Here is a 14,371-nt window from a genome sequence, read left to right as displayed (position 1 = left end):
AGATGGCAGAGTTAGGGTTTCCAACGAGGACTCTGGTTTGAAACCCCTATTATTACACATTTTTGAATTCATGTTTAGTGCCCTGTTGGGTCAGTCAATTGGTCGAACCGACCGATCCGAGTTTGATAACTATGCTGTTGTGCATGCGAGTCATAACAAGAATACACCCAATAGACAAAGAAGCAAAATAAAGTTTTAAAAAAAAATACCCATTTACCTCTGCACTTTATGCCCTTACAAAGATATAATTCTGGATACAAGCAAACAAAATTTACGTTCCAAAGAAACAGTAGCAATCAATATACGTGAAGGTGTATGCATAATGTAAAATGAGAATTGGACAAAGAACAAGGCAAATACTGCTATTCACCGATATTCCTAATTTTGTACAAATGTTCTTTAAATCAAATACATTGAAAAAGAATGGAAGTTTTAACAACGAGCTGAACAATGTAAGAAGCAAATCATGAACAATGTTGACATTATAGCATTATGTGAAGAACTAGATTACATGCCATGGAGACACATAAACGTCTAAGACCACAGATGTTTCACCCGCTCCCCTAAGACGAGCAGCAACCGGACTTCTGGTTTACTGGCTGTCCTCGGATTTGAACTGTTGGAGGCCTCGCATTGTTCATTGGCTGGCTTGCCATTCTGTAGGGGGAAAAAAAAGATCAAAGGACAAGAAAAGAGGTCAGCCATGGAGGTTAGATCTGGAACCTGTTGAATGATATCAATTAACTAAATGTAGTTCCTTAACTCCACAAACTCAAACATCTTCAACAAGTCTTTGTTCAAGACTCGCCAGGATATGAATGTGCAACGGAGCAAGCAGGGAGAAAAAATGGAAATATATCCCTACTAAAACTTCTGCCTGCTAGAAAATAAGACAAATGTAGACATTTCCACAAGAATAGCACCTATTTTTAATTTCAGCTGCCATTGCCATGAAAGCTTGTTCCACATTGGTTGCATTTTTTGCACTAGTTTCCATGAAAGGAATCCTGATTTCGTCCGCAAATGCCTAAAGATAGAAACATAAAGCCAAACTCTACCATTATTATTACAGAAGAATGGATTCAGCAGATGCAAATGGGATCATATGATGAGGATGGCAAAACAAAAGGTACAATTTGAGTAACCTTTGCCGTCTCATAGGACACAACTTTATTAGCTGTTAGATCGCACTTGTTTCCCACAAGAAGCTTGTTAACATTCTCACTTGCATAACGGTCAATTTCATTCAGCCACTGCTTAACATTGTTGAAGCTATCTTGGTCAGTGACATCATAAACAACCTGCAAAAAAGTCACGGATCACACCAATGTCTCCCAAAATAAAAAATAATCATAGAGGGAACTACAGGGAAGGACCGATTCATAAATACTCACTATAATGCCATGGGCCCCACGATAGTAGCTGCTAGTGATAGTACGGAAACGTTCTTGACCAGCAGTGTCCCACTATACATTATTAAGGAAGGCAGAAAATCTGTAAACAATTACAACCTTACAGAAACAAGAACAGCACCAATCCCAGAATAATTATGGGGAGGGTTGTGGGGGACTCAATTTCCTGCTTTCTATTGGTACCATGAATCCCTCAAGGATTAACCAATGACACAATTGGTGACTGTATACAACAATGAACCTCTTAGAAAATGACCCATAGAATAATAATTATATTGGACATTAAAAGAGACTTTCTTTAGTACATAGGACATAATCTTACATTGACCTCTTTATACACACATTTATATTGATGAATAAGAATAACAACTAAATGAGAAAATTTCAAAAGAGGCAATTTACAGGGAGAAAAGCACATTGAAATGAATCAATTGTTCGTTAAAAAATGACTGAGCAAAGTTCAATATCCAAATAACATTAATATTAGCATGAGCTTACAATTTGAAGTTTAATAGTTTTTCCATCTTGTTCCACAGTGCGAATTTTCTGCAGAAGAGAGCATGGTAAATAATTAGTCAGTTATTCATAAATGTGTTGAAAGAACATGAAATGAGGTTAAGGGATGGGCATGAATGCTTACAAAGTCAACTCCGATGGTACTGATATAGCTGTCAAGATATGAGTCATCCTGTTTGACAGCAAAATATAATATTAGAATTAAACATGTAACTTATCAAAATATAATGCAGTCCATACAAAGATGTTAGCCTCAAGGCAAAACTTCTTATTTTGTATAAACCTTGCCTTTTCTAACAATTCGTTGAACATTGGCCAACATAATATATATGGAGAGAAAATATCAGGAATTTTCAACTTCATTCTTTCCTGATGGGAAAAAGTGACCATGAAACACATAATAGCTGAAGGAAGAACAAAAAGGACAGACTCTCAAAACTTACAGCAAACCTCAGTAGGAGACATGACTTGCCCACACCGGAATCTCCAATCAGCAAAAGCTTGAACAAATAGTCGCTACAGAAACATAGTTATGGTTAAAGGGAAGAAAATATTAAGAAACAGTCATTCCTTTAGCTATGTTAATATGCAGGGAAACAGCAACACAATATTAGCATGTGGAACAGCAGAATAGCACGCAACACAGCAATACTTTCTGGAAAGGTAGAACGTAGGTTGCCCAAGTGCCACTTACATAGGACATTAATAATAATAGTAGGATAAATGCATGCAACCACAACATATTCTGCTAAAAATTTGACTCCGATTTATGCAATGTTTGTCTACCACCAATCCACATGAAACCTGATAGGCTTGCACAAAACAAGCCCATGTCCTTCTAAAATTTCTCTATAGCCTAGTTGAGCACATATTGCACAAGAAATTATCGATCTAAGCCTCATCAATAGATTAAAAAAAACCCTCTAAATTAGATTATTTTAGGAAGGGCCACGTCTTGCTCAACCATCACTTATAGATCTACGTATATATATAGAAGTTCAACTACCACCCACTTAATATCGGTTTAACAGGGAAACAAAAAGATCTCATTAGCAGACATCTGTGTAAAATATAACTAACAACCATCATTGAGCCAAAAAATATGTAATTAGGTTCATCCTCGCTATAACCTGTTTGATAGTACTAAATGCTCTGTGTTTCCTTCAAGCTTATCAATTATGAGAAATTCATAATTCACAACAATCACACAGATTAGTCTAAAGAACTCGCATATTTTAAGCTAAAAGACAAATTAATACCTTTCCCGCATCTTATTCCAATTTCAAATAGTAAATCAATTTTCAAAAACAAACAACATCATTCACAAAAATTAGACACAATAAATAAACATTCCTGAAGACAGATCAGAGAAACAAACATTTCTAAAGTAGCCAAACAAATAACTAAACACTCACAAACGGATCTATCGTCGACAAAAACAGATCTAAATCAGTGATCAACTTCAACGCTATAAGCGAAATTTCATCAGAGAATATATTGAATAAAAAAAATACAAAAATTGAATCAGCACTTCACAAAGGACAAAAATTCACTACCACCACACGAGACGACATCAGATCTAAACTAAGGTGGAGTCAGAAACACGCACGAAGCAATTCCATGGAAAATTGAAGGAGAAAGGGGGGGGGGAGCGAGGTTAATTAGCACTTACTATTCAGGATTCATGGCTGCGTCTGAGGTTTGAAAATATTATTCAAATCTGAACAAGCTCGGCGGAAAACGGAGGAAAGAAGTGTTCGCCGGCGAGGAAAATGACCGAAGAAAGAGATCGTCGCCGGAGGAATTGTACCAAAGGAGAAGCGAGAGAGGGAAGGTTGAAGAAGAAATCGAAGAAAGGGGTGAGGAAGTGGAGTTATAAAATGACCCGAAGGTATCGGAGCTTTGCGATCAAAAGAGGTGAGGGGAAGGGTGACGCATCACAAGCCTCCGCACGTTGCCACGTGTCACACCATCCTTCCAATTCCATGCCACTAAGAGTAAACTATATAAACTACTACTGATGAAAAGTTCATTTTGCTAATAAGAATTAATTTCAACAACAATAAATAAATTTTTAAAAGATTTAAAAATATAAAAAAATAATTAAATATTAAATATATATTTTAAAATTATATTTTGATATAATTTTTTATAAATTTTATTTAAAAAATAAAATTTTTTACGTTTATATTTGTTAATTTTGTCTGGTAAATTTTTAAAAAATTTGTAAATGATCAAATTTTAAAAAAAAATAAAAATATATTGATTAAATTTTGCTTCGATTTTCATGTATTTTTTAAATAATTATTCAAATATCGCTATAAAAATTCGAATCTAATATATAAATCATTTACTAAATATAAAAAATTTGTTATTTATAAAAAATATTATTTATTAGTTATTTTTGTCATATTTTTTAATAATTCAAATGTTTATTTGTCATTCATATCTTTAACTGTTATTTTTGTCAGCGGTATAAATTTTTGAGTATTAGTTTAATAATCTATTCCAAATTTTATATAGATTTTATTTGTGATTATTTTGAAGGATACATGTCGACTGAGGAATAACTGGCAAAGTTGTAAAAGTTTGCTATAGTTTTTAATTTATCAATACGTGTAATGTGTGGAGTATTTACCAATTTAAATACCCATGTCATATCTCGAATACATTGCCAAAATGAAAATTAAAGTTGTAACTCAAATGTTGTGCATCTATGATATGCCACCATTCCTTAACCAAAGATCGTAGGTGTACCTTAGATCAAGCTTTTTTCAGAAGCTTGCACATATATTTTGTGTGTTTAGACTCCGAAATTTGAAGACAGTTGTCTTGAGATGTGGCCAAAATAAATCCGATATTCTCCATCTTAAATAGTTACATCCAAAATATTTTACCTATATAAAATGTTACAAGCACCATAACTCATCACAATTAATCTGTACACTATATTCCCTTCTCCTATATTCATAGACATAGCCAATAGAATTTTTCTTTGTGGTTGTTAACCCAAATGGGATAATAAAAAATGGCGAGAAGGGAGGTAAATTTGAGTAAGCTCTTCTATGATGTTGCATACTTGCGGTTTAGAATTTCTAAATGTACTAAAGAATCTCATGTTAATAAATATTGGTAGATTTGGTTTTAAATAGATTCGAAATGTCAGATACAAATTTCTATCAGCATTGTTTACTGAAGAATTTTAAAATAAGATATTTTGAGTGTAAGGTGATGACGATGTGCCAGCAATGTTCAACATGCTTTCGAAACTAATACTACTAAAAAATTGTTTATTACAAATAAATTTATAGATAGATTTAGTCTTTTATTACAGATAAATTTTTTGTTACCGATAATTTTATTCATCGGTAAAAGTTTTGTCAAAAATTATTTATCGACAAATTTTTTTATCGGTAATTACCGACGGATTTTTCTTTTTCACCATTACTAACATCCCTTTGTTTGGTTAAAAAGTCAAATTTTTTGATAAATTTTGTCAATAACTTGTGTCAAATTTTTTGATAGATTTTCTGTTGATTATTAGAGCTTGAAAAAACATTTACAATTTTAAATACAAATGAATTTTTTGTTTATAAATATGTCAGTAAGGTAAAACAGAAATTTTTTTAGACTTTTCCTTTGCAAAATAAATCTGACTTCATACAAAAAAAAATATGAATTTAATTAAAACAAATTTTCATCCAATTTTTATCCAACTTGTATTTAAACATTCATAATATTTCAAAAAATAAACAAATTCATCGTATTATCAAATTATGCAAGTCAATTCAAAACATAAACAAAGTGTATTGACACGTCAATTATAATCCTCAGTGTATTGTTTAACCATACTAAAATTATCAGCTATGGTCCTCAGTGTCATCTTCATCCTCATCATCATCATAATCCTCATCCGAAGAAATTGAGAGTGGCAGCGGCACGGGTGGTAGTGGAACAACACTGAAACTACTTGACATTCTAACCATCTTGTAATAACTAATATATGCTTCATTCCATCTCTTTTGTTTCAGCTTTTTCTCTTTGGCCTTTTCAATTGTCCGATTTAACTTCTCTAACTTTTTGAGTCTTTTCCAACGGAGTCAAGCGTGTGTCTAACAACTTACTAATATGCTCATCTGTCCATTGAGTAACATGCTAAAAAAATTCTTCATTGAGATTATGAATCTGTTTCCGCAAATCAAAAACAAAACTTTAATTTATAGATGCTCTTCTAGATGTAGATTTAATAGAAGTGGCTCCAAACTTAATAGAACTAAAAAATATTTTTTTTTGTAAATTTGATTTTTTTTTTATGCCATCTCACATTTCTTTTTAAATAAGTCCTTATTAATTGGTGGTAACTCCATTTTTGTGCTTGAGCCATGTTGAGTCTAAACTTCTGCTAATTTTTTTTTGACTTTTTCTATTGTATAATGATTATATTAATTATATAAAAGCCTATATACCATTCTACTTGATTTCATGTTAAACAATTCTACTTGAATAGTATGTTTTAGTGCCTAAATATGTACAAGTAGGCTAAATAATCATAATTGTAAATGGTGGCACGACATATACATATAGTATATAGATTTAATTTAATTCAATTTAATACGGGCTTCAAAATCATATAACAATAATAATGATTACAACAAAATTAATGTAATAGAAAGAATAATAAAAGATGGAGGATAAGAATTACTCTACACGAGCAAAAACAACCAACTGGGGTTATATATAACGCGTAGCTTCTTCTCTAACACTTTATACCTCTTCTTATTTGATCTTTTTTTATAGATATTTTTTTCTCTTTGATTCTCTTTACTTATCTACTATATTCAATTTTTCTATTCCAATAGCAATTGGGATGCTAGTAAGTAGTAACATCTTATATAGTTACTGTCTCCCAACTATAACCAGGCATGCCAATTCCTTTAAATAAAGAACAAGCCATAATAAAACCTAAACAATTTTATTTTATTCTAGTATTTAAATCAGTTAGCTTCCTTTGTTTCCCTGCTTTGAATAAGGTTTTAGATTTTGTGAATATATTGCACAGGACAGCCACCTGATTATGTCTTGAGGGAGGTCAAAAACACAAGTAAATTTTTTAAGTGTATTGGAAGTCTTCAGAGCATAGAGATTAGTGAAAATTCCAAAAATGGAAGAAGTGTTTATCAAGCATTGACGGGGGAAGATAAAACTTAATTCTAATGCTTATTGCAATGCCATTACATAATCTAACAGAAATTTAAGAATAAACACGACAAAAGATACAAACTTGCAAACTATAAATGACAATTAAAGAAACGAGAATTGATGTTAACAATTATGGGTCATGCAGATACATTCAACAAATAAAACATGCACATAAGAATGCAACTCCTTCATGTTTGAAGCTTGAAACTAACCAAGAAATAAAACATACACATAAGAATGCAACCCCTTCATGTTTGAAGCTCGAAACTGATCAACACAGTGAATTCCAAAGTGCACATTAACAACACTTCCCTAAATCCACAATCTCACGGAACAATCCTCAATCCCTAAAATTTCATTACTCATTAGCACCGGTTAATTGTTTAACAATGTCACATTTATACACTCAAGGCCAGCAACTCTAAAAGTGCCAATCTAACCTAAAAATAATAACAATTCCTAAAATTTCATGAATTAGAGACTAAGTTTATAAGGAAATCATAAAGCACATGCATAAACAAACAAATTCGTGGGCTACATTTATATAACATTTTAATTAATTAATAATTTAATATTTATACTGTATCTATTTCACATGAGTGTCTTGAGAGCGCTTGTCCACCCATTTGGATATGTCATTTTTAAGTGTGTGAATTTTCTTAAAAACTTTCTTGTAGGTTGGTGTACAACCCAAATGCTTCTTTTGTTTAGTATAAAACACAAACTAAAAAAAGTTTTACATAAATATATGTCTATTAAATAAGATCTAAAACAACTTAAATTATATTACTATTCTCTCCGCAATGGACAAAACCACTTAAGAGTGAACTCAATTCTCCCTTACTTTTTTTTTCTTATAATTTTTCATTTTTCATCTGCTTTTCAGTACATTTCTAGCACCATTTTGTAAATTGGGATTAACCATTCGTGGGTTGTATCCATAGCCTCATGGATATCCGACATCATTTGGCTAAATCGCTTACTAGTCCTATATTTGAAAGCCCTCCAAAAAGACTCCTCATCATTATCATCAATAAGAAAAGTGGCTTTGCACATATAAGATAAGACAAGAAAATAACTTATTTTGTTCTTGAAATAATTTATATGATTTGCATGATATATATGTTAGTTTTTACCTTCCACTCCTTAAACCAAAACTTCTTTATCGGAAGAGGGACATCCCCAAACTTTCTGTACAGTTTATCGTATCGTTTTTTGATGATCTTTTGAGGATAAAAAAAAAAGTAACTAACTAAAAATTTCATAAAGAATTGACAAGTTAGAAACTAAAAAAAATGTAATTACATCACTAATTTAAAAAAAAAGGATTTTAATAATTTTAAAATAATTTAAATTTGCCATGTCATTTTTTGTAAGAGTGTTAAATGGGTCAAAATTTGCCCCATTAACTAGCATAACGCGCCAAAAAAACCGCGCCAAAAAAACCTGCCTAATTCACTGATTTTGGAGGGAAGGGGGCGGACTTGTTGGCAAACTTTTGACTTCAATATTTTTTTTACGTTTTTTTTTGGAATGTTTATTCATTTTATTTTAAGTTATAATTTGAACTATATTTGATTAGTTAGTGACTTAAATAATATTTAATTATATATTTTGAATAATATTTTTTTATTATTTTATTTCAAAAAATTTAGTTGATAATCATATTTATTAGATATTTAAAATTATAAATATTTTAGTGTCTATAAATTTAAAAATTATAAACTTTTTGTCTTTAAAAATTATTTGTAAAATTATATATATTTTTAATATTTAATAATTTTTTCCCAAAAAAAAAAACAAATTGGCTGAACAAAGTGGGACGGATTAGCCCGCTTCTCACCCCTAATCTTTTCTGATTGTCATCTCAACATTCTTTTATAGTAATTAATGTCGGATTGTTTTTGTCAATTTTTTAAATTTTTTTTAAGAACTAATTTGTCATTCATGTTAGGTTTATTTTCGTTAATTTCCGTTAGAGCCAAAATTTTTGGTGTGCCAACTTACCAGTTTACTCCCGATATTATTATCTTAAAGTTGAAGTTAATGTTATCCCATACTCTAGCCAAACGAGAGAAAACTACCAAAATTATTATAAAGAATATTCATAACCATATTCATAATATGAAACTTTAGAAACATAATATAATCAAGTATTCCCATAGGAAAGTCAATTTAAGATGAATGGGAATCAAGTTTCATTCTTGAATAGTGTGAGCCATGATTCCTTGTGGAATCCCTCCATAGAACAAAATGAAGAGCTGCAGAATCATGGATTTGGTCTTCTACTTGCTGGTTAACTTAGCTTATCACTAGGGAATATACATCATAAGAGAAACACAGATATAAAATGGCTACTAAAATCTATCGAAAACAAAAACCTTGCAACTTTCTCTCATATTACAGATACAGCCTCAAGTGTTGGAGAAGTATATTTGAATATTCATGAGGCACTCAACAGTGTCACTGTTACCGTCACCTTTGCTCCTGTAGAAGCGGTTGAGCTGCAAAAGAAGAACCGCAGGGTTCAGGTGGATACATTCTAAGTTCAAAATTCAAGCAGAATTTGGCTTAATCATCAATAGCAACAAACAAGAGGTTGCAACTCCTTTAATATTTTGGTAAGAGGAGATGAAGGAACAAAAACAGAAGCAATGATACATGCATACAGGATTTAACTCCTGCTGTCCAACATTTACCTAAATATCCTCCCAATTTTAAATTTCACTTCCCATGTTTTGTTGTATATATAGTATATACCAATGCTTGTCACTGTGAGTGGAATTTTAAATTATGATGATTGTTAAGAATATGTCAACACTCTTAAAATATAAACCCATGGTAATATGACTTTCTAACTACATTTGTTTTAATACATTTAAACATTTTAACATACCCCAAAAAAAATGTACCAAAGTTTCCAGACATTCATACACTGAGAATTATGTAAAAATAACTAAGGACTAGGGATGCGATGTATGTGATAAGGTAAGACATAGTACTTGGGAAATGCTTCCACCGAATGCACATTTGAGATAACCAAAAGGTGATATTTAAAATATTTAAACTAATATTACCTCCAGAATTTTGCTGTTCCCTGTATAAATTTTGGCCAGACTTCTCTGCAATTTCAGCTATGACCAAACGTGTAAGAAGAATTCCAGCAATAAAAGCACCAATGGTTAGCATAAGGAAAACTTCATTCCATCCCCTTGTTGAAATGAAGCCAGTAAGAAGGGGACCAAGCGCTGCACCAACCGATCCCGTACCATCTATTATAGCAGTGACAGTAGCAAGAGCTCGAGAATCTCCTCTAAGAGAACTATGTGTCCCCAGGTCCGCAGAGACAGCAGTGGTGATAAGTGCATAAGGACCATTTACAAGTAAACCAGTTAACGCCATAAGGGCAATGTTGATTGTCATCGAAACACTTCCATAACATCGGTACAAAAGCATCGAAGGAATTGCTGCATACATAAAGCTCGCTGCAGTAATAGCACGGGCATCGAGTTTATCCGACAGGTAACCAGCAAGAATACCCCCAAAAATGCCTCCTAAATCGAACATGGTGGAAATGTTCCCGGCAGCTTTTACCGAGAGGTACTCCCCTCCAATTTCTGCAAGATAAAATGATGAAAATTTGGGCAGCTTATAAGAAAAACAAAAAAAACATGTTTTACTTAGGGGTCAACTATGCAATCCAACTGTTATATTCTGATCTTTGTTGAGGAATTCCAGGACCACTACAAGTTCAATAAGAGGGTAGCAACTAGTTCAACACATCTAATGAATTAGTTCTTCCTAATCATACTTAGGCAAGATATTCACATCCTGCTCGATACTAACCCATGACCAAAATTGCAACTTGAAATGTTGGGGAAAGCTCTTAGTGTGTAGATGTGTATATATATATTATATTCTTCCTAATCCCTAAGCCTGACTCTCGTAGGTTTATGGAAGATAGATTTAAATATGTCATACATAAGCCACAACATACATAGAACCCTTAATTAAGGGGTGTGTGAGCTTTCAAGGGAAATGGAGGAAACAAACAAATGTATATATGAATGAAAAGATAATAAAATGCAAGTATAATCACCTGTTTGAGTCAAGTAAAATGGCAACCAATATAAGAAAGTATAGGCGACAAGCTTGGCAAAGAAAAGACAGAGCGCAAATGGAATGACACCGGGTATCATACAAGCCTCAGCAAGCCCAATGCTCCTCCTACACATGGAACCCTGCCTCTGAGCACATTTCCCCTCAGGAGCCTCTTCATCGTCTACAGGAACCAAAGATTCCGGCATAACATCCGATCCAACGCTGTGAATCGTCGCAAATCCAACGTCCTCCGGGTACGCAGCAAGAAACAAGTACACAACAATCCCTCCAAACACAATCAGAGCACCGGGGACCATGAAAGACCAGCCCCAACCATGGTCCAGAACACTGGCCGCAAGAAGTGAACCACTAATGTTCCCAACCGATGTGTGCGCGTTCCAAATCCCCATTATCAACCCTCTCTTCCTCTTCCCAAACCAGTTTCCAATAACTGCTACCACAGAAGGCCAACCTGTGGCTTGGAACAACCCTGCCACCATCTGCATCGATAAGTAGAACCAAAATTCATGAACGTCCCAGAAGAATCCCATTCCGAAAAGAGCAACGAAGATTCCACTTCCCATCATGCCGGTAGTGAGAAACAAACGAAGGTCTAGGGTATCGCCGAGGTGGCCGGCGACGTACATGCCAAGGGAGTAGCAAGCGAGGAAGGCAACGTCAATCTCGCCGAGCCGGGACGGGCCTTCAGGACCGTTGAATGGGCTCCAGCCTTGGGCCTCGGTGGCGTGCTTGTGTGCGTCCGGGCAGAGGACGCTCTTGACTATGCCCGTGGGCTTTCTTGTCGCATGGTAGCATGCGTAGGCCATGAAAGTTATTAACAGAACCATATAACGGTATGTTCGGAGGTTCCAATCTTTTCCTCTTAGGGCTCTTATTAGGAGAATTCCCGGGGGAGTTCCCCTCATTGCTTCTGAAGGCAGAGACATCTTTATTTTGACTTCTTCAGCATACGTTTTGTTGAATTGAACTGATGGTTACTCGATGAATTAATTGATGGTGGAGTTTAGGTATGAGCTTGAATGTAGAGAAATGGATGAATGAATAATGTGGAGGTGGAGAGTGAGGAGAAGAAAGAAAGAAAGAAAGAGAGGAGAAGAAGCGGGTGGGGGAGCGAAGAATTTGGCGGGAGAGAGAAAATAGAGGAGAGGATCAGAGAAGTGAGAGGAGGGAGGGGGCGACGTGGCCAGGGTTTGTTTGTTGGGAGGCTGACACGTGGATTTTGTGACGGGTGGTGTAGGATGACCCGGCAGTCCTTCACCGTTCTCTTTGGCGGCTACACACAGGTCTTTCTTTGTTTGCTACTGTATTTATTTAGGGATCCTCCCATCAAGTTACTAAAAATGTCTTTTTATAAGGATGCCTACGTGTCGTTATATTATTAGACGTTTTAAGTGAACCAATTTTTTAAAATTTTTTTAATTAACCAAAATAAAAATTTTAATATTCTAAAATCCGGCCAGACCAATCGATCTAACCGACTCAATCAAACACCGGCTTAAAAAATGGTCCGATCTACTTTTCAAACCCACCCCTTTCCCCTAACACCTACTGACCCACCCATTTTCCCTAGCACCCACCCCACTCCCAATACGTGAATCCATATATCACTATCCCCCTGAACGCTGAACCCAAATCAAATTCACCCTACCAAAATCCTAAATTTTCCCTGCTACGGTTCTGCCTCAGTGCCGCCGCCGTCCGTGCTGTCGGCGCCTCTGCTTCTTCTCTTGTAGTTCGGCGTCCTCCTTCTCCTGTCCCTGTCCTCTCTGGATTCTCTCGAACTTGGAGCAGCTCGCAGCTGTGTCGCCACTCCCCGCTGTGTAGCCGCTCGCTGTAGTCTCGCCGGGCGCTGTCCATGTCGCCGTCGAAGGTAAGCGGCACTGCCTTCACTTCCTCGGTTCTTCTCTTCTTCTTCACTACCCGCTGTTGTTGATTTTTTAATGTGACCCATTGTTGATTTTTAAATGTGAAACTGTGAATGGATAATGAAAAACATCTTTTTCATTCTTTCGCCTAAACTAATTTTGAACATTATATATTATTTGTATATTTTTAAATAAGCTTTTTATAATAGAGAATTTATCTCTCAAGAAATTTTCCTCCCATCTTCATCAATGATATGAATTGTTGTTTTCTCCTAAGATGTTGCTATATTATTGATTCCTATAAAACATCCTGTGAATCTTCCTGATTTGTTAGGTACTCCGGAACTCGCCTGGTTTTTTTCATTCTTTACATATAGCAACTATATACACTTCTTAGTTTTTATTGATCATTTTTGTTCATCATTTTTGAGATAGGTTATTCCAACAGTAGTTTGTGTTATTTTTTCTTTTATTTTTTTTCTTATCACTCTACAGAACATTGGTTGATTTATATTCAAAGATGAACCTATTTCTATATTTCCAGACTATTCAGAAATAATTGTAAAATCTTGTATTTATCTCCTGTCAAATTGTACGGTTGCAAAATCTATGACTAAAATAGTCTATGCTATACCACTGCAGGTAACACTACTAGTGAAATCATGCAGGTAACACTAGTAGTGAAATCAAATTCTAAACCACAAATTGAACCTCTTGTACCAGCTAATAAATTGCAACATTAAAGGTCCAGAAGTTTTTGTTGAATGTAAAACTGTGGATGGATTATAGCAAATAATTGATTTTGTGCTGTTGCCCTTTTTTAATTCCTAAAAATAGAGATCAATTTATTATTGAAATTTTTGTTTAGCTTTATTGATTTCAGGTTTAGTGTGATTAGGGATTACTAGTTACTGTTTTATAATGAATTGTCGCTGAATGTTAAAAATGAAAATCAAATCAAGTGTTGTTTGTTGCTGAAAGATAATTTTTCTTGCTTAATGCTGTTAGTAGTATTAATTTTGCTGCTGTTATTAATTTAGCTGAGTTTTTTCGTTGCTTAATTGCCATGCTATTGTTGTATCTTGCTATATTATTGATTCCTATAAAACATCTTGTGAATCTTCCCGATTTGTTAGGTACTCCATAATTCGCTTGGTTTTTTTCATTCTTTACATATAGCCACTATATACACTTCGTAGTTTTTATTGATCATTTTTGTTCATCATTTTTGAGATAGGTTATTCCAGCAGTAGTTTG

At 34.1% G+C, this 14,371-nt stretch overlaps 2 protein-coding genes across 2 annotated transcripts; both read right to left on the bottom strand.

The window, feature by feature from the left end:
• Window positions 1–336: 336 nt before the first annotated feature.
• On the bottom strand, window positions 337–3,941 carry LOC112802239 (ras-related protein RABD2c). The gene is made up of 8 exons (XM_025845357.2): window positions 3,601–3,941; window positions 2,372–2,444; window positions 2,053–2,100; window positions 1,911–1,958; window positions 1,395–1,466; window positions 1,146–1,301; window positions 924–1,027; window positions 337–657 (listed from the first exon to the last, which is right to left on the bottom strand). The coding sequence occupies exons 1-8, from the start codon at window positions 3,612–3,614 to the stop codon at window positions 564–566; spliced, it is 609 nt and encodes a 202-aa protein (XP_025701142.1). The 5' UTR covers window positions 3,615–3,941; the 3' UTR covers window positions 337–563.
• Window positions 3,942–9,216: 5,275 nt separating this feature from the next.
• Window positions 9,217–12,531, bottom strand: LOC112802230 (putative glycerol-3-phosphate transporter 4). The gene is made up of 3 exons (XM_025845346.3): window positions 11,227–12,531; window positions 10,205–10,744; window positions 9,217–9,631 (listed from the first exon to the last, which is right to left on the bottom strand). The coding sequence occupies exons 1-3, from the start codon at window positions 12,173–12,175 to the stop codon at window positions 9,603–9,605; spliced, it is 1,518 nt and encodes a 505-aa protein (XP_025701131.1). The 5' UTR covers window positions 12,176–12,531; the 3' UTR covers window positions 9,217–9,602.
• Between the last annotated feature and the right edge of the window lie 1,840 nt (window positions 12,532–14,371).

The sequence above is a fragment of the Arachis hypogaea genome, chromosome 1 (assembly GCF_003086295.3).
Source record: "Arachis hypogaea cultivar Tifrunner chromosome 1, arahy.Tifrunner.gnm2.J5K5, whole genome shotgun sequence".
Classification (NCBI taxonomy): domain Eukaryota; kingdom Viridiplantae; phylum Streptophyta; class Magnoliopsida; order Fabales; family Fabaceae; genus Arachis; species Arachis hypogaea.
This window is presented reverse-complemented; position numbering and strand designations above follow the sequence as displayed.